Source organism: Lynx rufus, unplaced genomic scaffold (genome assembly GCF_022079265.1).
Source record: "Lynx rufus isolate CCGP_SWC_20201006 ecotype Redwood Valley unplaced genomic scaffold, mLynRuf1.p SCAF_7, whole genome shotgun sequence".
Classification (NCBI taxonomy): Eukaryota; Metazoa; Chordata; class Mammalia; order Carnivora; family Felidae; genus Lynx; species Lynx rufus.
Genome location: NW_025814889.1, coordinates 78,006,864 through 78,029,976, shown reverse-complemented (window position 1 = coordinate 78,029,976; position 23,113 = coordinate 78,006,864). Strand labels below are relative to the sequence as shown.

The 23,113-nt window shown below is 42.8% G+C and overlaps 1 protein-coding gene across 1 annotated transcript in view; it reads right to left on the bottom strand.

Moving 5' to 3' along the window:
• SLC4A8 (solute carrier family 4 member 8) overlaps nucleotides 1-16,376 on the bottom strand; it is a 60,322-nt gene extending 43,946 nt beyond the window's left edge. The window contains exons 1-4 of the mRNA XM_047066356.1: nucleotides 16,301-16,376; nucleotides 5,605-5,751; nucleotides 4,948-5,083; nucleotides 3,043-3,203 (exon numbers count right to left, since the gene is read on the bottom strand). Of these exons, the coding sequence (XP_046922312.1) occupies nucleotides 3,043-3,203; nucleotides 4,948-5,083; nucleotides 5,605-5,722 (415 nt within the window). The 5' untranslated portion in view covers nucleotides 5,723-5,751; nucleotides 16,301-16,376. The remainder of the gene's footprint in view (nucleotides 1-3,042; nucleotides 3,204-4,947; nucleotides 5,084-5,604; nucleotides 5,752-16,300) is intronic.
• Nucleotides 16,377-23,113: the final 6,737 nt, after the last annotated feature.

The window sequence follows — 23,113 nt, the reverse complement described above, 5'->3', positions numbered from 1 at the left end:
CCAACATTTCAACATCGCTATACTCGTCAAGAGGAACGACAACTGTAGAACGCTCCGAATGACAATTTGAAGGTGGAACCGACCGTGTATGATTCAGTTAACTAAGTGCCCCAGGCAATTACCATCAACCTTTAACCTGTCAGACCAACACAGTTGAGGGAGGTTAAAAAATCCCAATAATGAGTATGAGTTCTAGAGGCCCACATTCTGTCCCACTTCTATCACTTTCTGTGTGATCTTGGGCAAGTTACATAACCTTTCCGTACCTCAGTTTCCTCATCTGTAATATGGCGCTAATATTATTAACCATCTTCAAAAGTTGTTACAGAAAATTAATGAGATAATAAATACAAAGTGCTGTATCAGTAAATACTTGATACAGTTTATCTATCCTTATCACCAATATGAATACATCAGGTACCCAATGTAAAGAACTATAGCAATTATACTTCAGTCCTACATCCCTATCCCCAAGCCTCCCCAAAACTTCAACCTATTCTCAACCCCAACTCCATCCATGACTATCCAAGTCTAGAAGAAAATCTATTTTGAATATTCAAGCTGAAGATCCATGGTTTCTCTATATTTAACCTTTATATTGATGGGTTTATTGCTCCCATATTATAAACATGCTTCAGGATCTTTCATCTTTTTTTTTTTTAAGATTTTATTTTTAAGTAATCTCTACACCCGACGTGGGACTTGAACCCACAACCCCGAATTCAAGAGTTCACACGCCCCACTGACTGAGCCAGCCAGGTGTCCCAAGATCCTTCATCTTGAAAAAAAATGTAAAAGAAGAATGTCCAACCCAGACCCTCCTTTAACTCTGGCACTCTGTCTGTCTCACTCTCTCTCTCTCTCTCTCTCTCCTATCATTTACAGTTTTCAAAAGAGGGGCACCTGGGTGGCTAAGGTTGTTAGCGTCCAACTTCAGCTCAGGTCATGATCTCACGGTTCGTGAGCTGGAGTCCCCCGTCAGGCTCTGCTCTGGCAGAACAGAGCTTACTTGGGATCCTCTGCCCACCCCCGCTCTCTCTACTCCTCCCCCACATGCTTGGGAGCACATGCACGTGCACATTTTCTCTCTCTCTCTCAAAAATAAATAAACGTAAAAAATAATAAAAATAAATTTTAAAATCTTAAAAAAATAAAATTAAAATCACAAAATAAAGTTCTCAAAAATTTCTCAGTCCCCTGCAATTTGGCTCTCTCAATGAAATTGCTTTTGATAAAATCAATGGCCTTCCAGTTGCTAAATTCAGTGGATGTTTACGTGGCCTCTCTGCAGCATTTGACACTGAGGAGTTGAAACTCTCTCCCTTCTTAGCTTTTGTAACGAGCTGAATGGTGGCCCCCTCGAGATTTCTATGTACGAATCCCCCAGAACCTGTGACTGTGATCTTATTTGTAAAAAGGGTCTTTGCGCATGTAACTAAGTTAAGGATCTCAAGATCATCGTGGAGAATATTGACAAATATTCTCACAAGAGAGACACAAATGAGAAGTCCATGCGAAGACAGAGGCAGACTGGAGTTACGCATTCCTGAGAAGGAACACCTTGAGCCACTAGAAGCTGGAAGAAGCAAGGAATAACTTTCCCCTAGAGCCTTCAGAGGGGACACAGGGTCTCATCAGTGCTGACCCCTCCCCTGTTTCCCCAAGTGATCCCAGAGAGGCAGAATCTCTTGGACACTTGCAGAAAAGCTTAAAGAAATCTTTATTTCACTGTCTAGCCAAACAGAGCCAAGCTGAGGGAAAAAACCTTCACATGCACCCACGTGTTTCCCAAACGCCATTCCTAAAACATGATAACAACACTCAACATCAGGAAACCCCATCAGACATCTCCCATTACATCTTGCTGAAAAAATGGGGGTACTGTGGCTCAGTTTCTTACATGTCTTCCCCAGCTGCCATGTTTACAAATCTTTCCTTAACACCTTTTTCTCTGCACAACTCCCAGTTGCCCTTTCCTCTAATTATTACCAAGACATATCTCTGTTGTTGCACTTACTTAAATTGTTCCACGGTTATTTCCCCCGTTAGAAGGTGAGTTCCTTGAGAGTAGGAACTATATCTTATTTCCCTGTGCCTAGCATATTACCAAGTGTAAATAGATACAAAATAAATGTGTGCTAAATGAATAGGCAAATGGAGGACCGAACACCCTGTCATTTGAAATAGGCTGTGAAATAGGTAGAGTGGTTTCTTAGTTTAAAACCCATCCCACAGGGCGCCTGGGTGGCTCAGTCGGTTGAGCGTCCAACTCTTGATTTCAGCGTAAGTCAGGATCCCAGGGTCATGGGATCAAGCTCCGCATTGAGCTCCACGCTGACAACACAGAGCCTGCTGTTCTCTCTCTCTCTCTCTCTTTTCCTCCCCCCCCCCACTCTCTCTCTCTCAAAATAAATAAGCTTAAAAAATAACAAAATTTGGGGCGCCTGGGTGGCTCAGTCGGTTAAGCGTCCGACTTCGGCTCAGGTCACGATCTCGCGGTCCGCGAGTTCGAGCCCCGCGTCGGGCTCTGTGCTGACCACTCAGAGCCTGGAGCCTGTTTCAGATTCTGTGTCTCCCTCTCTCTCTGCCCCTCCCCCGTTCATGCTCTGTCTCTCTCTGTCTCAAAAATAAATAAACGTTAAAAAAAAATTTTTAAAAAAACAAAATTAAATTAAAAACCCATCCCACAGCTGAAGACATTGAGGTCGAGAAGGTTCAGTGACTGGTGTAATGACACAAAGCTACTTTATTCTTTCCTCCACACTTCTTTTTTTTAATGATTATTCATTTTTTTAAGAGAGAAAGAGAGAGAGGGGGTGAGCAGGGGAGGGGCAGAGAGAGAGGGAGACACAGAATCCCAAGTAGGCTCCAGGCTCTGAGCTGTCAGCACAGAGCCCGACACGGGGCTTGAACTCACGGACCCCGAGATCATGACCTGAGCTGAAGTCGGACACTTAGCCGACTGAGCCACCCGGACGCCCCTCCACACCATACTTCTTAATTTAAACAAACATTCCTCTGTTTTCTCTCACCTACGCTTACCTGAAATTTCTTCTATGCTATTTGCACGCATATCCAGAAGGACTGTTCCATTTATAAGGCAGCTCCTTAGCTCAAAGAGACTATGCAGTGAAAGGGTCGCCACATAAGGCTTGCTCCAGCGCTCTCCCCCATCCTCGACATCTTCTTCAAACTTCAGCCACCTGAAAGCGTGACAAACAACTAGACGCCAGAGGTAGAAAATGAAGGATTTTCACAAGAGAATTTTCTTTTAATTTTTTTTAATGTTTATTTGTTTGTTTTGAGAGAGGCACAGACAGAGAGCAAGCAGGGGAGGGGAAGAGAGAGAGGGAGACAGAATCCTAATCAGGCTCCAAGCTCTGAGCCGTCAGCGTGGAGCCCGATGCGGGGCTCAAACTCTCGAACCGTAAGATCATGACCTGAGCCGAAATCAAGAGTCAGACGCTTAACTAACTGAGCCACCCGGGCGCCCCTTACGAGAGAATTTTTAATGTAAGCCACAAAGAAAGACATCTGAATAATCATACTGAACGTTGTAATTTAATCTATATGTTCAGGGTACATTGGTAAGTGAAAAAAAAGCAGGTTATAAAACAGTGCAAAATTGAGTACAGTTTGATCCCATTTCTATTTAAAGAAAGATTTAAAAATACAAACACACATGTATAAGACACCAAATGCTGTATCCCTCATTATACCTGGGGTAGTAAAATTATACATAATTTTCATCTTCTGCTTTTTGCTATCTTTATTTTCCAATTTTGTATAATGAGCACATATTACTTGTGTGACAGATAGATCTCAGGGCGCCTGGGTGGTTCGGTCGGTTAAGCATCCGACTTCAGCTCAGGTCATGATCTTGTGGTTCGTGGGTTTGAGACCCCGCATTGAGCTCTGTGCTGACAGCTCAGGGCCTGGAGCCTGCTTGGGATTCTGTGTCTCCCTCTCTCTCTCTGCCCCTCCCCTGCTTGTGGTCTGTCTCTCTCTGTCTCTCAAAAATAAACATTAAAAAAAAAAAAAGATAGATCTCATCGGTATCATTTTGGTATATTAATAAAATGATCATATTTTTCTTTTTAAAAAGCTCTGTGTGACCTTTAGAAGTTGGCAAAGACAGAATAACAAGACGAATTGCCTTTTCACTTGGTATCAGGTTGATTGGCTTGTCTAATCCTCTCCAGCCATGGCAAACGTCCAAGGATATAGCAAGGTTCCAGGAAGAGCTGTTCCAATAAGAGCTAGAGCCACACTTTGCTAGTTACCCAATTTGCCTTCTTCCCTGAGGCTCAGGCATGCTGGCTTTGTATTGTCCGTGAGGCTCACTGGTCAATTACAGAGGAGCCCCAGACATGGCCCTGGTTAATCGGAGGGCTCTTTTGGGGTTTGAGCCTCAAGCAAGCCTGGTCACTCTGCGGCTACCCCCAGAAGCCTACTGTCAGGTTAGCTATAACCCCAGGGGTCTCCGTGAGGTTGGGCTGTCTCAAAAATTCTGAAATGCCCAGTAAATTAAAACCCAAACGAATTAAAATTCTATGGTTCACCTGCAGAAAAGTCTTCACCTATGCTATATTTTCTGGGCTGGGTCCAAACCAAGGCGGTCCCATGAAGCATCTTCTAAGCCAGACGTATAGTATCAAGATAGCCCAGGAACAACTCCGGGCCCTAAATAAGTTAGAGGACTCCCTAAAGGTTCTGTTGTTTCTGCCACCAATCCCAGGCTCAAGGTCAATTGGTACAGACGTCACCAGAGACATCACAAAGAGGCCGACATCAAGACTTCGCGTAGAAGACTCTGGAACATTAATCCCCATGTCAGTCATTACTTCTCCCATGAAGAAATAAACGAAAAGCAGACCTGTCACTTGCTGAAAGGTCCAAGTTGGTCTACCCAAGCAAATCTTGACCCAGGTTATTTTAGGGCCTTACCTGGCTGTCTCCTTCCATTCAGCATCTTCTCCCTCTTTCATACAGATCTCATCCAGCTCTGTGAACAGCTCGTGAGGTACATGCTCTTCATCTTCCTCAGTGCCCAGAATGAACTGAACACGCTGAGATGGTGTGTCTGGAAAATCAACCACAGAGAAAGGTCTGCTCCCAGCCTCAACTTAGAACAGAAATAGCATTCTGCTATACTTAGCACATCTGGGGGCCTTATAACTTCAGGAACATAGAGAAGACAATCCTGAATGTAGATCAAAAACATTTCTTTACCACCTACCACCCCCCACCCCCAAAATGCTATTCTATGCAAGCAGTTGAAGGGAGGGAAAAATTATGAGCTAAGACCACTTGAAGAAAACCCACAACAAACTGGAAATCTGATTACTTTGATCAAAAAGCATGGATAATTTTCCGGCAAATGATTTCATCTATATAGTCATTGATTTGGGGGGACCTGAACTATATGAATTTTTCAGGAAGGTATTTTTGATTCTTAGAGGCATTTCTTCTTGGAAGCAAGCTCTGAAAACTCTACAAAAGGATTAGAGAAGCAAGACCACCTACTTGACGTCCATCACACATTCCCTCAGCCTCACCGAGGTCCCAGCCATGGACACCCACCCTCTGTCCCGAGAGTGTTACCGTGGGCCAGGGCCTCTGGGCCTTCCTCCCCCTGGCTGGCTCCTTTGCCCCGCCCCCGTCTCCGGTGCTTCTGGCCATGGGTTCGGTGATGACGATGGCTCTGCCGGCCCAGAGGCATCCGAACCCCCACATACAGAGTTCTATGACCTAGAACAAAGCAGAAGGTCTGTGCAAAGAATGCCTTTTTCTTTTTTTTTTTTTAGGTTTTTATTTATTTATTTTTGGTAATCTCTATACCCAACACGGGGCTCAAACTCACAATGCCAAGATCAAGAGTCTCACGCTCCTCTGACTGAGCCAGCCAGGCACCCCAGAGAATGCTATTAGTAAAAGGAATTGAGCGTATTTAAGAGAGAAAGAAAATCATAGTTCTCTGGCCTGGTCACAACTCTAGTGGCAAAACTTCAAAGACTTCCAGGACTAAAAATGTATAGAGACCTTGGAGTTGACGGACTCCTTCACCCTACAGTGGCTGCAAGCCTCACAGGAGTGTTAAGATCAAAGGAAGTAACGTGCATGAACCTGATTTGCAAACCATAAAGGTCAACACAGATGCTAGTCGTTGTTATGACAATTTGAGCAATTGGAAAAAAGCAATACAGTCACTCTGACAACCGCAGCAAGTCTTGGAAGGGAGGTAGTTTAGAAAAGTGGTTAAATGCCCAAGTTAACCTGCCTGGGTCCTACACTCGACGACACCATTCACTAACCATGTAACCTGGAACAAGTTATTTAATCTCTCTCTGTTTTTAAAAAAATAATACTAAAAGCTTATTATTTAAACTCAGAGGGTTTTTATGAGCAGTAAATAAGATCATGTATGTACAATGCTTAACACGATGCCAATACATTCTAGAACCAGTTTCCATTACTTTTTTCTCCTTCGTTGTAGAATAAACAAGCTCAAATAGAAGTGAGAGACTAGTTACAAACCATAAGAAGCACGAGTCTGCGGTTGTAGGGAGAGAGAGTAAATATTGTACAAGAAGAGAAGAACATGAGAAAACAAGTGATCCCGCAGCATACCTGCATAGGTCCTCCTTTTCTACTCATTTGTTCCTTCTATAGGCAATATTTTATTGTGCTCGTGACTTCTAGGCCTCTCTCACCTCCACTGGCTTTCCCTGCTTTCCTGCCAGGCCTGAAGCGCAAAATCAGTAGCTTCTGGGATGCTACCACCCCCGACACGCAGAGCCTTAGTCTTCCCCCCCAGTGCTGCCCAGTTACTGCCACTAGCACTCTAGATCCTGGACTGATCCCCTGCTTCTTCCATTACAGAAGCATTCCAATCTTCAGTCACTGTGCTCAAATCCACAAGCCTGGTTGACACTTCCTCCCTCTGAGCAGGTGACCTCACTTCATATGTTACTAAGAAGACTTAGGCTGTCTCATGTGACCTCTGTCCATCTCAGCCTGGCTTGCTTTCTCCCCCAGCTTCTCCTCTTTGCCAGGCTAATGAGCGTGGCCTCCCATGCATCTGGAGTCCTACTCCATCAGCTATCCCCAGTCTCTCCTTTCTATCCACCCCTTCCACAGCTTTCTCTTGATTACAAGTCTCTCTCTTTTTTTTTTTTTTAAGTAAACTCTAGGCCCGACGTGGGACTCGACCTCATGACCCTCAGAACAAGAGTTGCATGCTCTACCAACTGAGCCAGCCAGGTACCCCAAGTCTCTCCTATCTTAAAAAGAAACTGTCCCAATATGGTGCTACCCTCTAAGCTTCTACCTGTCCTCTCCCCTTCTCCATCAAACCACTTTTGGGAACAGTCTACCCACCTAGCTCCCTTTCCTCACCATCTCCTTGTTCCATAGCATCTACATGTGGCTACTTTCCACTGAAAGTGTCCTCATTAGGGACCACTTAATCACCAAATCTCTATCATCTTATGTCTCTCTCAAAAGCCTTTCTTGAGAGCCCACCATGTGCCAGGCTATCCCGGTATCCATATCCCTAGACTACTTCCTCTCATGGATGGTCCAGGGTCCCTTAGCTCCTGTACCCCTGCCCTCCCTTGCTCATTTGCACTCCTCTGACTATGCTTCTCCATCCCTTCCACAATCCCCCAAAGGAAAAATCCCTAGGTTTTGGTCTTGGGCCCTTCCCTTTTTCTATTGGCATCTACTCTCACGATTTGAAAGTTTACTTCTTCAAACAACACCCAAATCTTTATCTATGGCAATTCAATACATCCCAAAGCAAACCCACGATCCTCCACTTCAAGTCAGGCTCATACCCATTTCTTCTATGTTTCTGTTCATGGCATCACCATTCTCTCCACTTTCCAGGCCTGAAACCTCAGAGCTATTGCCCATGCCCCTCAGTGTTACATCCTCCAGATTAGGGATGTCAAGACTTTCTCTCCTCCCACTTTGACAACAGCAGGAGTCTCCTTCCTCCTCCCATATCGATTCATTCCTACAAATGAGTCTTCCTGAAGCACTGCTCTGATCACAGCTCACTTCTGTGCAGCCAGGACCCTCAGGCCCCAGTCTCCTTTCTAGTCGTTTCTTTACTAGGACAAATCGTGCATTCACTAGGAAAAGAAAGGGAAGGGGCTTCTAAAAGAACTGAGTGATCAGCTCAAGAGAGACTCAAGTGGAAATCCCACACACGGTCACCTCATTTAAACATTCTGAAGGTGGGGGGTGCAGGTCTAGAGATGTACCCCTTCTGCATCCACCCCAGACACCCTGTCTCCTCTCCATAGCCTCAGATGCTTACACCTGCCACCATCTCACGTTCTTTACCTGAACCAACCTGCTATTCCACAAATGTGCCAATGCCTTCCAGACACGGACTTGGCTCACCTGCACAAGATTCACAGCAAACGCACCTTCCTTCCTTCCTGCTATTATTCCTGATCTCCCCAATCAGATGTGCTGTCTCCTCCTTCTAAATGCCCAGAGCCCTTGGCTAACATTCTCTCATGCACTTATTTTATGCCTTGAACTAGAACTAATACCGCCCACTATTCATCTGCAGGCTTCTCGAGGTCCCAGGTCAGACTTTCTTCCTCTTGGAATCCCTCACATAACAAAGCACAGTGTTTTACAGATGGCCATTGCTGCACAAATGTACAGAAAATGGAATGTCTCTTAAGAGCCTCTCTCAGGAAGATAACTTCTCAGGAGTCCAAAATCTAACCTAAGAGGGCCTCTAATCTGAAAGGAGCCACAAAAGGAATGTGTCACCAAAGTGAATGTGTTTAGGGTAGAAGAAAGACTCACCAAAGCATGAGAGGATTGAGAAGGTCCAAGCCAACCTGAGAATGTAAAGCTTAATCCAGGAAGACTTCCTGGATAGGGGAACTTTATGGAAAGAGTTACCAACTCTTCATCTTCTTTCCATAGCAATGGGGTTTCCTAAGACTGCACTCAACTTCTTTAGGGGTTCCTCAGTGAGTGCTCTCCACTTCCAAGTGGAGTTAACATGCCTTTGAGTGCAGCTCTAACAGTCCTTTCTCTATGTCTCCCTCCTTTTCTTTAACCTCTCCTGCCTTCCAAATTCCAAAGTGATAAAGAAAAATAAAAAGAAACAGGATTATATATACATCTTCTCTATCCATTCATCTCTGGATGGACACTTGGATTGCTTCCATATCTTAGTTCTTGTAAATAATGCTATAATAAGCATAGGGGTGCATATATCTTTTTGAATTAGTGTTTGCATTTTCTTTGGGTAAATACCCAGTAGTGGAATTACTGGATCATACGGTAATCCTATTTTTAATTTTGGGGGGAAGAAACCTCCATACTGTTTTCCACAGTGGCTATACCAATTTACATACAAACGATGGAATATTCCTCAGTCATAAAAAAGAATGAAATCTTGCCATTTGCAACAACATGGATGGACCTAAAGGGTATATAATGCTAAGTGAAGTAAATCAGACAGAGCAAGGTAAACACCATATGATTTCATTCCTGTGCGGAATTTAAGAAACAGAACAAACGAACAAAGAAGAAAGAGACCAAACACAGAGAACTTAAATACACTTAAGAACTTAATACATAAATACTTAAATACTCTCTCTTAAATACAGAGAACAAACTAGTGTTTGCCAAAGGGGAGGTGGTGGTGCAGGTGAAGGAGATGATGGAGATTAAGGAGCACACCTATCATGATGAGCACTGAGTACTATACAGAACTGTTGAATCATTACATCGTGTACCTGAAACTAATGTAACACTGTATGTTAACTATACTTCAAGAAAAAAAGGAACAGTACTGGAGGGAAAGCTGATGAGAGATTTATTTGAATGCTGAGAAGCAGGAGGATAAAATATTCAGTATCCAGTGGAATCACACCTCCCATCCTCATCCTGTCTCAGGGCAATCCTGTGTTGACTCATGCACATCTCAGGACATTTCTGACAGGCAGATCTCCGAACATAGTGTAGTCACCTCATAACTTTATTGAAATAAAAATACAGAGCCAGAAGAAGTCGTCTGCTAAGATGTGGGATTGCAAACCTCTGACATTGTCAGTGAAAACTATAAAATGTGAAAATGACTAAGTTGAATGCCATCTCAATAAAATACCATCTGTTAACTAATAATGTTCCACTATAGTATGTTAATTAGTTCCCCGTAGTATACCGCTGAGACCGACCTGGGCTGGAGTCACATAACTGTTCCAGGTCCTGTTCCAAGGGCTGGGGATACAACAGCAAAAAGTACAAGGTCCCTGTCCTCAAGACACAGATTCTAGTTAGGGGAAACAGACACCATGAAAACAACATATTATTTCAAGTATTGATAATTATCCCAAGTAAAAACATGCTGAAGGGTTTGGGGTAGAGGGTAGGATGAAGAAGAGAGATTGTAGCTAAGATGATCACAGGCGACATCTGAGTGATGAGGAGAGGCCATGAGAAGAGCAGTCCAAGACAAGGCAAGATCAAGTGCATAGGCTCTACAGTGGGAATGTGCGAATTCCAAAGCCAAAGTAGGGCCAGTAGGGCCAGAGCAAGAGGAAAGAGGAAAGAAGAGGAGGAGGAAAAGGTCAGAGAGGCAGGCAGGGACAGATCATGAAGAACCCATGGGCAGTGAAAAGCATAATTAGATCCCAGAGAACCACTTCAACCAGCCCCTAAAATAGTGACCTAGGGGGTTGTCTGGCTGGCTCCGTCAGTGGAGTGTGCAACTGTTAATCGCAGGGTCATGAGCTTCAGCCTCATGTTGGGTGTTGAGAGTGCTTAAAAATAAAATCTTCAAAAAAAAATTTTTAACAAGAATAAAAAATAAAATAGTGACCTACGTGTTGTAAAACTGTGTCCAGGTCGAGCTTGGCTTGCGTGAAGAAAAGCCTCACCGAGGGGTGACTCTCAGTCCTTCAACAGAGGCATCCCAACCATTAGCTTCCTTTCCCAGTAATTCCCCCAGAGGATTATTGGACAGGCTAGGACCCCCACTTCTCCTTAAGCACATTCTAAATACTTCCACTGGGGGCTTTTGTTGGTATATTGCTAGTATTATGTAATTTTAAGTACATTCTAAATAGGAATTGAGGGGCAGTGGTTAGGTGTTAGAACCTGTTTTATCAGATCTCATTTTCTCGGCGAATTTGCTGTCATTATTAAAGTAAAACAAAGAGGTTGGATCAAATGACTTCTCATGTCCAGTCCAGGTTCTACGTCCAAACTAGGAAAGGCTCAGGCAAGGTCGTTTTTGGAGAAGCCAAGATGGTTCACTTGTTCCCACTCTTCTTACTTGTTGCTGCAAAAAGGCACTCCAGCAGAGTCTCAGTAAATGTTGAGCGAGTGATGCATGGTTTTGCTTGGTATCCAAAATTCCCACTAGGCAAGTCTGAGGATAGCGGGGAAGACACCCTTCAGATGCCTTTGGCGCCTCTGTAGGAAGGTAAAGCTTAAATCTTAGGGAAGGAAGACTCTTCTTTCTCTAAGAATTTTTTTGGTCCGATCAGTTCTCACAAACATTAACCAACCACAGTGCCTACCTTTTGAAAATGCCAGAGACAGGCGGAAATGAAAACAAGCCCCAGCAGGGGTCAGAGCTAAGAAGGGCCAAGCGGCTGTCAGAAAATCAGGCCTTAGTTTCTAGGCTGAGGACTCTGAAACAGGGGCTTGGATTTTCTGGGTGAGATCAGCAGAGGTGAAGACAAACAAATGGACACTAGGAAATGAACACAGAGTCAATAAAATCTAGTCCATTTAACTGGACTCTGGCAGTCTGGTGACTTCACTAAACGAATCCTATGGTCAGTTTGCTGGCCATTCAACTGCTTTCCCATCCACAGTCTTCTTCCCGCTACCTACCTACCAACTCACCCAGACTCCACCTTCTAAATCTACTCTTTGGGGGCTACTTTTTTTTTTATGGTGGTTTAAATTTATTTTTGAGAGAGAGAGAGAGAGAGAGAGAGAGAGGCACACACACACACACACACACACACACACACACACACACACACAGAATCCGAAGCAGGCTCCAGGCTCTGAGCTGTCAGCACAGAGCCTGATGCGGGGCTCAAACCCACGAACCGCGAGATCATGATCCGAGCCGAAGTCACATGCTCAACTGACTAAGCCACCCAGGTGCAAAGGGAGCTATCTGTACGCAAATACAAGTATTCGTTTGAAAGACTTATGGGAAAGGTGTGACATTAGTGTGTTTATTTTTTATTTTTTATTTGTTTATTTTCAAGTTAGTTAACGTACAGTGTAGTCTTGGCTTCAAGAGTAATGCCCGTCACCCACTTAACCCACCTCCCCTCCAACAAGCCCAAAATAAGTACGTATACACGTACAGAGAGTAACCATCAGTGGACTGGCGCTGCATCGTGTGGAGCAGGACAGAAGTCACAGATGTGACCTACCTTGCGGATGGAGACCAGGCCTACCAACACAGAGGGCATGTCATACACACTGTTTAGCCAGTGCCCACGCAGAACTCATTAGCACATACAGAAGACTGTTCCACCCCCTGGGCTAGAGGATGACTCAAAGTCAATAACCACAGGGGGGAATCTAACATGCGAAGCAGATGCAAGCCTTTTTTTTTTTTTTAATTTATAAATAGGATCAAAAGGCTCCTACCTCTGTTACAAACTTATTAGAGGACACTAAACCTGTTCTAGGATCCTTAAGTCTAATACTGAATCAGGAATAATGATCCGCCAGGAAAAATGGAAAAAGCCATTATTCCTGTAACTAAAGCAATGTTCCGTGTCCCTCTGGGGGCGGGACAGTCCACTGGAGCACATCATGGACGACTACTGCTCTTCATTGAGTTTATCTTTGGAAATCCGTTCCAATATTTGGTTTGGACTCTTCTTGTATATAAAAAGAATCAATGTCATGGTTTAATGTGCCTTCTCCTACTAATGGAATTAGCTTACGCCAAAAGACGCACACTTCCAAAGTCTGTAGCGACGTCCCAAGACTAAATCTCTGAAGTAATTCTGAAAAAGGGCGAGGGAATGATTTATGTGATGTGGAGCAGAAGGTAGAAAATTAAGGGGAAAGAAGACCCAGAGATTAATCTGCAGCCACAGAACCCTGTATCACGGCATACACATTGAAGTGGAACACAATTTACTTCTGTCTTCTATCAAAGTGGGACTGACTTTATTTCATGCCTTCGAGATGACAGCACTCAAGTGCAGCCCGAGTCCTAGGGCCTCCGTCACAGTCAGTCAGGGCAGAGCCTACAGCATGAGCAAGCCTATAGCAGACCCCAGCTCCCTCTCCCGAGCTGCTCGAGAGCCACATCAGGCCTGAGAAGTGGGCACCATTTGTCCTCCATTTGCCAACAGTGTTTGATTTAAAAAGTGCTAACAGGGCACCTGGCTGGCTCAGTCGGCTGAGTGTCCAACTCTTGGTTTCAGCTCAGCTCATGGTCTCACAGTTCGTGAGTTCAGGCCCCGTGTCGGGCTCTGCACTGCGGAGCCTGCCTGGGATCCCCTCTCTCCCTCTCTCTCCCTGCACCTCCCCCGCATGCATGCACACTCTCTCTCTCAAAATAAAAACAAATAAAATTTTTTAAAAAGTGCTAAGATAAGATTCTAGTTTTCAAAAAGCTCTATGTATAAAGGACCATTTCCCAAGACACTATCCCTTAGAAATGACGTGATAGATAGCTTTCTTTTAGAGCAAAATGGTGAGTGCATAAGGAATAGATGATGTCGTCTGGAGAAGATGCTCCCACTGCCAATTACTCAGCTGACCTCTGTGAGTGGAACCCGGTCCTCAGGATCCAAGAGGATTTGCTCATGTTTATTATTCTACTCCCAGGCAGACAAGAGTGTTCATCAACGGTTACCTCCTTGCTGAGGGCAAAGGTCTGGTGAGCACAGACAGCTGAACGGAGAACAACAGTGCTCTCACGGTGCAGTGAGAGGGTAGAGAGGCAACAGGATTATCAGGGCTGAGGGAGGGGTGAGGCAACGAGAGAAATTTCCTATGATGTTTATACCATATAAAAATGTGTATGTGACGGAGCAAGACGTCGAGGCTGGGGGGCTCATGCTGAGTACTGTCCTTCCTTGCATTAATGCTGAGTGCTGGCCTCCCTCGCAGGCCGTGTGCTGGAATAGAAAGGGCAGAATTCCAGCCCAGTCTCACCCGCCATGAGGCTAAATGACCCTGAGCAGTTTCTCCACCTGTAAAATAGGGATGATACCTACCCACCGGGGCTGCTGTGAAGATGAAAAAGACAACGGGTACGAAGTGCCTCATCAAATGCCTAACACATGAGGGCCATTCAACACATGTCAGCCTCTCACCTCCACACCCTCCCCTTCTCCACTTTCTCCCAGTCGCTGAAACCCACATTGGCTCTTCTTCCATCTGGTCAAAAATAACTTGGAAAACTTGACCTTGATATGTCCAACCTCCACTGACCCCCAGGAGCCACCCACATAAGTTCTCATGGTAACAAACTCAGAGGCTGAGTCAGCCTCTACAGCTCTCACTCTCCCCATCCAGAGGACAAGTTTTCTCTGAGGATTACACAACTTTGATGAAAAAAAAAAAAAAAAAGTCACGGGAACAAGCAGTACAGAGAGAACATTTTACATGCTGTCTCAGTCATTAGAAAGTTGCTGTATCATAGTCTTCCACATTGCAGGGGACGCTGCAGAGACTTAACAAAGGTTTTTGAGCCAAATGTGGGTTCTCATTAAAGCTATACTGGACACAAGCCTTTCTCTAATAAAACCGAACATCACCACTTATCAGGAAACCAGGTCCTAAGGGAAAAAGAAAAATGGAAGGGCACTACCAATGGTCATGTGGGGATCTAGGGGTGGGACAGGAAAAAAAAAGAGCCTTAATAAGGTAAAGTAGACAGAGCAGATCAATAAAAACCCCTCTCCTTTCCCTTGCACTTGAGTTGGGGTTTTTTTTTAAGTTTATTTATTTATTTTGAGTGAGAGAGACAGAGAGTATGTGTGTGTTCTCGAGCCAGCGTGCATGTGAGCTGGGGAGGGGCAGTGAGAGAGGGAGAGAGAGAATCCCAAGCAGGCTCTATGCTGTCAGATGTGGGGCTCCATCTCATGAACTGTGAGATCGTGACCTGAGCCAAAATCAAGAGCCCTACGCTTAACTGCCTGAGCCACCCAGGCGCCCCTCAACTGGGCTTTTTTTTTTTTTGATGCCTGTTTATTTTCAGAGAGAGAGAGGGGAGGGGAGGGGCAGAGAGAGAGGCAGAGAGAGAATCCCAAGCAGACTCTGCATTGTCAGTACAAAGCCCGGTGCAGGGCTCGAACCCGCAAACCATGAGATCATGACCTGAGCCAAAACCAAACGGGACACTTCCTTGACTGAGCCACCCAGGCGTCCCCACTTGGGTTTTTTTAAATACAGTTCTGTGCTGTGAATTAGAGAATAGGGGTGTATATCTTCTCTTGTCTTATTTAGATAAAAACAGCAGGCAGAAATGGGTATCATTAGAATGGGAAACATTGGAGATGGGACAAAAACAGGGTTTTATAACCAAGCTGAATTTTTAAAACTATCCATATTTTATTTTCTTGTACAAACTGTGTACATGTTTACATTTATATTTGTGGGCAATTGCCAGGAATTGACAAGCTGACCCGAGTCCTTCACAGTCTCAAGAAGAGATCACTTGTTAATATTTCTATCGGACTTAACAGTGCTCAAAGCGCTGTCTCACATGTTATTAGAACCTAATAGTAAGGTATTAATATCCCTACTTTTAAAATGGAATTATAATTAACATACAGTTAATTATACAGTTAACATACAGGTGCACAACATGACGATTTAGCGATTCTGTGCATTACTCCGTGCTCATCATGGTAAGTGCAGTCACCATCTGTCACCAAACAACATTATTACAATATTTATTGTCAATTGTCACTTACAATATTATTGACTACATCTCCGTACTTTTCATCTCCATGACTTATTTATTTTATAACCGGAAGTTTGTACTTCTTAGTCCCCTTTATCTATTTCATCCATCCCCACTCCACCCACCTCCCCTCTGGCAACCACCAGTTTGTTCTCTGTATTAATATCCCTAGTTTTATTTAACAGATGAGGACATTGAGGCTAAGGGAAATTGAGTGATTTTCCCCCAAGGTCTGACAGGTAGTGAGAAAAGAGTCAGCGGGCTCAAACGCAGATCTCCTGATGGCAAAATTCTCCTCCCACACCAGGCTGCCTCTCATTTATTTTCCCCACCACAAAGAAGGGCAGTTCTTACCTTCCAACTCTTCTTTCTCATAGTGAATGTTAAGAATTGTACTGGTCCCACCCTGATCCACCACGGCTTCTTCATCTGGTCTCTGTTGAAATATAAATACGTAGCCATAGTAATAAGCATATGTTCATTCAGACATCCACTTAAGTAGCACATGTATGCCAGACCCCTTTTGCAACCCTTGGGGGAGAAAACACAATGGTTTACATACGTTTTTCATTTGAACCTCACAATAACTTTGAGATGCAAAAATGACAGCCATTCTCAGGGGTGCCTGGGCAGCTCAGTCGATTAAGTAACCGACTTCAGCTCAGGTCATGATCTCACAGTTTGTGAGTTTGAGCCCCGCGTCGGGCTCTGTGATGACAGCTCAGAGCCTGGAGCCTGCTTCAGATTCCGTGTCTCCCTCTCTCTCTGCCCCTCCTCCCCTCTTGCTCTGTCTCTGTCTCTCAAAAATAAATAAATGTTAAAAAAAAATTTTTTTTAATGACAGCCATTCTCTTTCTCATTTTATAAATGAACAGCCGGAGACTTAGAGAGGATTAAGTAATTATTGCCCAAGGGCACAAATGTGGTAAAAGGCAGAGGTGGGATGAACTCTGGTCTTGTGACTGCAGATATCACGCCTTTTCTACCTCCCCACAAATGCAAGTGCATAGCATGTCTGCATTTTGCAAGCGGTGTCAACCACATGTTTTTTTTTTTTTTTTTTTTAGTGTCGACTTATCTCCTTGATCTCTCTTCAGTATTTGAGCCTGTTGTCCTTGAAATTCTCCATCCTGCTCCTTTGATCAAGTCTCCCCTGTCTCATTCTAAGGCTCGTCTTCTTCCTCTAACCATAAATCCCAAGCAAGAGCACTCTACCTTTGGTTTCCCTCACTTGAGTCTTCCAATTTCAACTACAGCCTGAGACTGTTGACTCAGTATTTGACAAACCATTGGGATGTTGACCACAAGACCCACGTTGTCTAAAACCAAACTGATCTTCTTTCCAAAACAAGCACCCTGTGCTCATTTACTTACACTTACCCATGGCAGGACTGTTTCTTAGTCCACATTTGAAATTTCAAATGCATTTATTTATCCATTCCACGTGTATTAAGTGCCTATTATATGCCTTCAGGGAGATAGCTTCCTTTTCTTATCAGGTCCTCCTGTGCGATTGCTCTCAAATCTACTCTCATCTCTCATCTACTCTATGCCACACTCCTGTGCCCTTCAGTCATACTGGACATGTTTTCAGTTCTGGAACCAGACTCACTTTCTTCCTTGAGTGTTGCTCCCTCGGTCTAGAACTATCATCCTCTCCCTGCTAGCCCCACCTCCTACCACCAGCGGCCAATACTTACTCATCATCCCACAGATCTCAGCCTCAATGCACTTCCTTGGAAGGCTTCCCTCATCTGAACTAAGTGAGGTCCCCCCATTTATAAGCCCTCATTGCACACTGCGCTTCTCTGTAATGACATGTCTCTGCTCCTTGAGGGAGGAACCCTGTCTGCCTTCCTCACCACTGTTCCTCCAACACCCTACACAGACTTTTCACAGAGTAGGCGCTCAATAATTCTTTGTTAAAATCATGACTATAATGGCACCTACCTTATCAAGACCCTGAACTATTTATTTTTTATTTTATTTTATTTTTTTTTTTTTTAATATATGAAATTTATTGTCAAATTGGTTTCCATACAACACCCAGTGCTCATCCCAAAAGGTGCCCTCCTCAATACCCATCACCCACCCTCCCCTTATTTTTTTTTTTTTAATCTTAACTGATTTTCCTGTCAGTCTATTTCTCTGATAAAACCTGCAGCTCCAGCCAAGTTCACTGATCCCATGGGCACTCTGCGTGTTCCCACTTTCACGCCTTTGCTCACATGTCCTGCATCTAACGTTCCCCCACCCCCCCAACTCTCCATCAAATCCTTATCATCTTCCAGATCCTGCTCAAATTTCCAGCTTACTGTTCTAACACTTTTTCAAGTTATCATCTATGTCCTCAAATGAGGCAACTCTGAATATAAAGCAATCCATTTCCCCGATAAGAAGATTCAAAAAAGTTCTTGAGGGCAACTTGAATAGACTAACTTCTAGGGAAGTAGATGAAAGTCAAATGTCTACATATATATGTATTTTTTTTTCGCTGCCCCCCACCCCGCCCCGCCTGTGCCTCATAGGATTCTCTCTTTCCCTTTCTCTCAGCCTCTCACTCACTTGTACCCTCTCTCTCTCGAAAATAAATAAACTTAAAAAAAAGAGAGAGAGAGTCTGGGTTTTTTGTTTATTCATTTGTTTCTTAAATTCCACAGATGAGTGAGATTATATGGTATTCTTTGCTCTGACTGATGTATTTCACTCAGCACTATACTTCCTAGATCTATCCACATTGTTGCAAACAGCAAGATTTCATTCTTTTTTATGACTAAGTAATATTCCAGTGTGTGTGTGTGTGTGTGTGTGTGTGTGTGTGTGTGTGTGTGTATACACCATGTCTTCTTTATCCATTCATCTATCGATGGACACTTGGATTGCTTCCAATACTTATAGTGTTTTACTTACGAATTTAGTTTATAGACATTTAAAATTTCATATTATTACTATCATGGAATAATCTCCAAGATAGAATATTAAGTTTAAAAAGCAACGTAGAGAAAACTGTTTGCTGTTTGCTAACTTTTATCAGAGAAAGGTTGTTGGGATGGCTCAGTCAGTGGAGCATGAGATTCTTGATCTCAGGGTTGTGAGTTCAAACCCCACATGGGGCATAGAGCTTACTTAAAAAAAATTATATATAAAAAAAGAAAGGGTGTTAGAACATAAGCATCTGCTTATACTTAAAAACCTATAAAGGAAGAATAAGTCATGAAAAAAATTTTAGGAAATAAATTCCTGTTGTTTATTTATTTATTTATTCTTTTTTTATATTTTGAGAGAGAGAGAGCATGAGTGAGCAAGGGGCAGAGAGAGAGGGAGAGAGAGAGAATCCAATGAGGGGCAGAGAAAGGAAAAAGAGAGAGAATCCTGAAGTGGGGCACAAGCTCATCTGATGTGGGGCTTGAACTCACGAACCCATGAGACCATAACCTGAGCTGAAGTTGGATGCTTAACCAACTGAGCCACCCAGCTGCCCCACCACGAAAAAAATTTTTAAAGAGTTACCCATAGAGGAGTGAGGGAATAGGTTAGAGGAGAAAAGGACAGAAAATTAGACTTCTTTGAAAATTCCTTATTTTGTAAATATCTTAACATAATTTTATTTTATTTTTTTAATATTTACTTTTTGGGAGCGTGCACAAGGGGGAGGGGCAGAGGGAGGGGGACAGAAGATCCCAAGCAGGCTCTGCACTGACAGGCTGACAGCAGCAAGCCAGATGCAGGGCTTGAACTCGCCAACCACAAGATCATGACCTGAGCCAAAGGCCGACACTCAACCGACTGAGCCACCCAGGTGCCCCAATATCTCACATAATTTTAAAACAACTAAAAATTTTAAAAGCAATTCCCAGAAATGAAAAATCAAATGAAAGCAAATGCCAAATTGATGGCATAACTATTCCAAGAGATATTATTCCAAGTAACTGTAAAATACAATAAGCTGCCTGAACATCCTCAGTGGTATATACCCTAAGACAAAAAGAGTTTAAGAATATCTTAAACTACCGTTCAGTTATCTGTTGGTGGGAGTGTTGGTGCTATCACTCTGAGGCTGTTGTGCATTGTGAGATAAACATATTCGTGATCATATCAACTTGTTCTGTCACTCTCAATGTCATTGAGAACTGGCATTCTCAGCAGGGGTAAAAGGAAATACGGTCTTAGGACAGAAGTTAAGTAAAAACCATTCAGTCCTGATTTTGAATTGGATGGGTCAACAAGAATATAGAATACATTTTTATCTTCAAATGTTTTTAAATTTATAAATTTACATTTCCTAGCTCCGTCCACTCAAAAGCCCTAGAAAAAATGATCAGCCAGTAGCAATGAGTATCCTTAGCACCCAGACTGTGGTCTCTTAAAATACCATTGTCTACTAAAAGGCACTCACAGACCACTAGGGAGTCAACTTAAAGAGATCCCTTGCCTTTTAGGATAATTTGAGCATCAGTAAGAGTAGTAACTGCAACAGATTGAATAGATCAGATATGTTAAAATCTATGAGTTCACAATGTCACTTTAAAAATTAATTGGTGGGGCGCCTGGGTGGCTCAGTTGGTTGAGCGTCAGACTTTGGCTCAGGTCATGATCTCACAGTCCGTGGGTTCGAGCCCTGCGTCAGGCTGTGTGCTGACAGCTCAGAGCCTGGAGCCTGCTTCAGATTCTGTGTCTCCCTCTCTCTCTGACTGTTCCCCACTCATGCTCTGTCTCTCTCTGTCTCAAAAATGGATAAACGTTAAAAAATACATAAAAAATAAAAATTAATTGGTCACCATTGGAGAAGAATGCTAACAAACCAACCCATTATTTTCGAAACTGTTAAAAATGTATCCTAGCTTTCCTACATAAATTGTGCCATAGAGTAGTACCATAGAAGAGATGAGAGAAGTTTCCTATTACAGAAAAGAATAAACGAAAAAGGAATGTTAGAATTAGGACATCACCATTTCTCAATCCCTAATGGATTGCATTGATTTTCAACAGCCACTAAGACTAACATCACAAGGAGAGACAACCAGATATTATATGCCTCCTAATGGGAGACTATATCACCACCCATTAGGTAATCTTAACAAATAAATTGTCCCTGAATCTGATCAAGCCTCTAAATCGAAATACCAATTTACTGAAAATACAGTGAAACAGAGTTCCACGGAAAAACACCAGCATGAGAATACAATCAGCAAAATTATAAAGCTATAGAACAAATCCTCTCCCTCCTCCTACCCCTTTTTTAAAACAAACAATTGCAAGAAGAGAAAGACAGAGACAGAGAAAGAAAGTAAACCAGTAGTTTAAAAGAGATTGGTTTAAAAACCAATCTCAATGTGCAGACTTTATTTGAATCCTGATTCAAACAAACAAATAATTTTTTAGCTATTTTTTAAATGATTTTTTTGAGACAATTGCCAATTTGAATATTGACGAGATCTTTTATGATAGTAAAGAAATTGCTATTTTTTCTTTAGGTGATACTATGCTTATTTTTTAAAGAATTTTTATCTTTTTTTTTGCAGAAGTGTTGAATTGCTGTATTGTATACCTGAAACTAACTGTACGGAAATTAAAATAATTTTAAAAATTTAATTGAAAAAATAACTCTTATCTTTGAGTGATACATAAATATTTACTGAATACTAAATATTTCAATAAAACTGAAAGATTACAGATATGTAAAATAATATATTAACTTAGAAATATTAATTTTTCACATTTTATAATTAGTTAAAATTATTAAAAAACCTTCTAATACATCTTTAACATCAATGTCTTCCCCACCACCATAGGCACTTTGGGTCAATTTTCCAAAGCTTGTCAGTTTCACTTCTATCTAAGCTCTAAAAACTCTCATGTAAAGATCTTTCTAAGGAATAACTTTTAGGTGGATAAACTTGCCTTTATTTTAGATTTGTCCTTTGTTTATCTAGCTTACCTTTTAGATCATGGATTTCTTGATGGTACCAGCCACAATTTGCCATCTTTATATTCTTAGAGCCCAATACAGTAGCTTACCACTGTAAATAGTTTGCACGCTTGTAAGTTCCAGAAGTGGGGGTGCTGTCCCTATGTCCACCACTATGTACCTAGCAGCTAGTATAATGTCTGGTATGTGGTAAGTATCTAAAAATTGTGATGAGGGGCGCCTGGGTGGCTCAGTCGGTTGAGCCGCCAACTTCAGCTCAGGTCGTGATCTCGCAGTGCATGAGTTCAAGTCCCGCGTCGGGCTCTGTGCTGACAGCTCAGAGCCTGGAGCCTGTTTCAGATTCTGTGTCTCCCTCTCTCTGACCCTCCCCCGTTCATGCTCTGTCTCTCTCTGTCTCAAAAATAAATAAACGTTAAAAAAATATATAAATAAAATAAAAATTGTGATGAATAAATACTAGTTTTCTGAACTCTTTATCTATCCTATGATCATATATTTTCTCATAAAACTTCATATATATGAATAATTTTTCGTATTGGCTTCCCCGCAGGTTTGTAATATCCAAAGGACAGGGACCAATTGGTAACAATGCTTAGCACTGTCCACAGATACCTGGCATTACATAGAACACAGCAGGAATCTAGAGGAAGGAGGGGAGGGTGGCATAATTGATTTTATGACTCTAAGAACTATAAAAGCAAAATATGGAGAGCAAGGTCAATCACCTGAAATATTCAGGTTGAAAAATCGACTTGTTTCCGTAATTTAGATTGGTTAACCACAGCCTACATTCACTGAATAATTGTTCATCCACTTTCTTTGTCTTGCCAAAGAAAACAGAGCCACTGTCAAACACCATTAGCCAAAGCATTTGAAATGTCAGGCTTGAATGTGAATGTGTGGACCTCATTTGGATCCTGGTTCAAGTAAACCAACTATTTAAAAAATTAAAAGGCACTCCTAAATTAATTTTTTTTATCTTTTATTTTTTAATGTTTATTTATTTTTGAGAGACAGAGAGAGACAGAGATAGAGTGGGGGGGGGGGGGAGGGACAGAGAGAGAGGGAGACACAGAATCTGAAGCAGGCTCCAGGCTCTGAGCTGTCAGCACAGAGCCCAACACAGGGCTCAAACCCACGAACTGCAAGATCATGCCTGAGCCGAAGTCAGATGTTTAACTGACCGAGCCACCCAGGCACCCCTGGCACTCATAAATTTAAACAACTACATGGACATT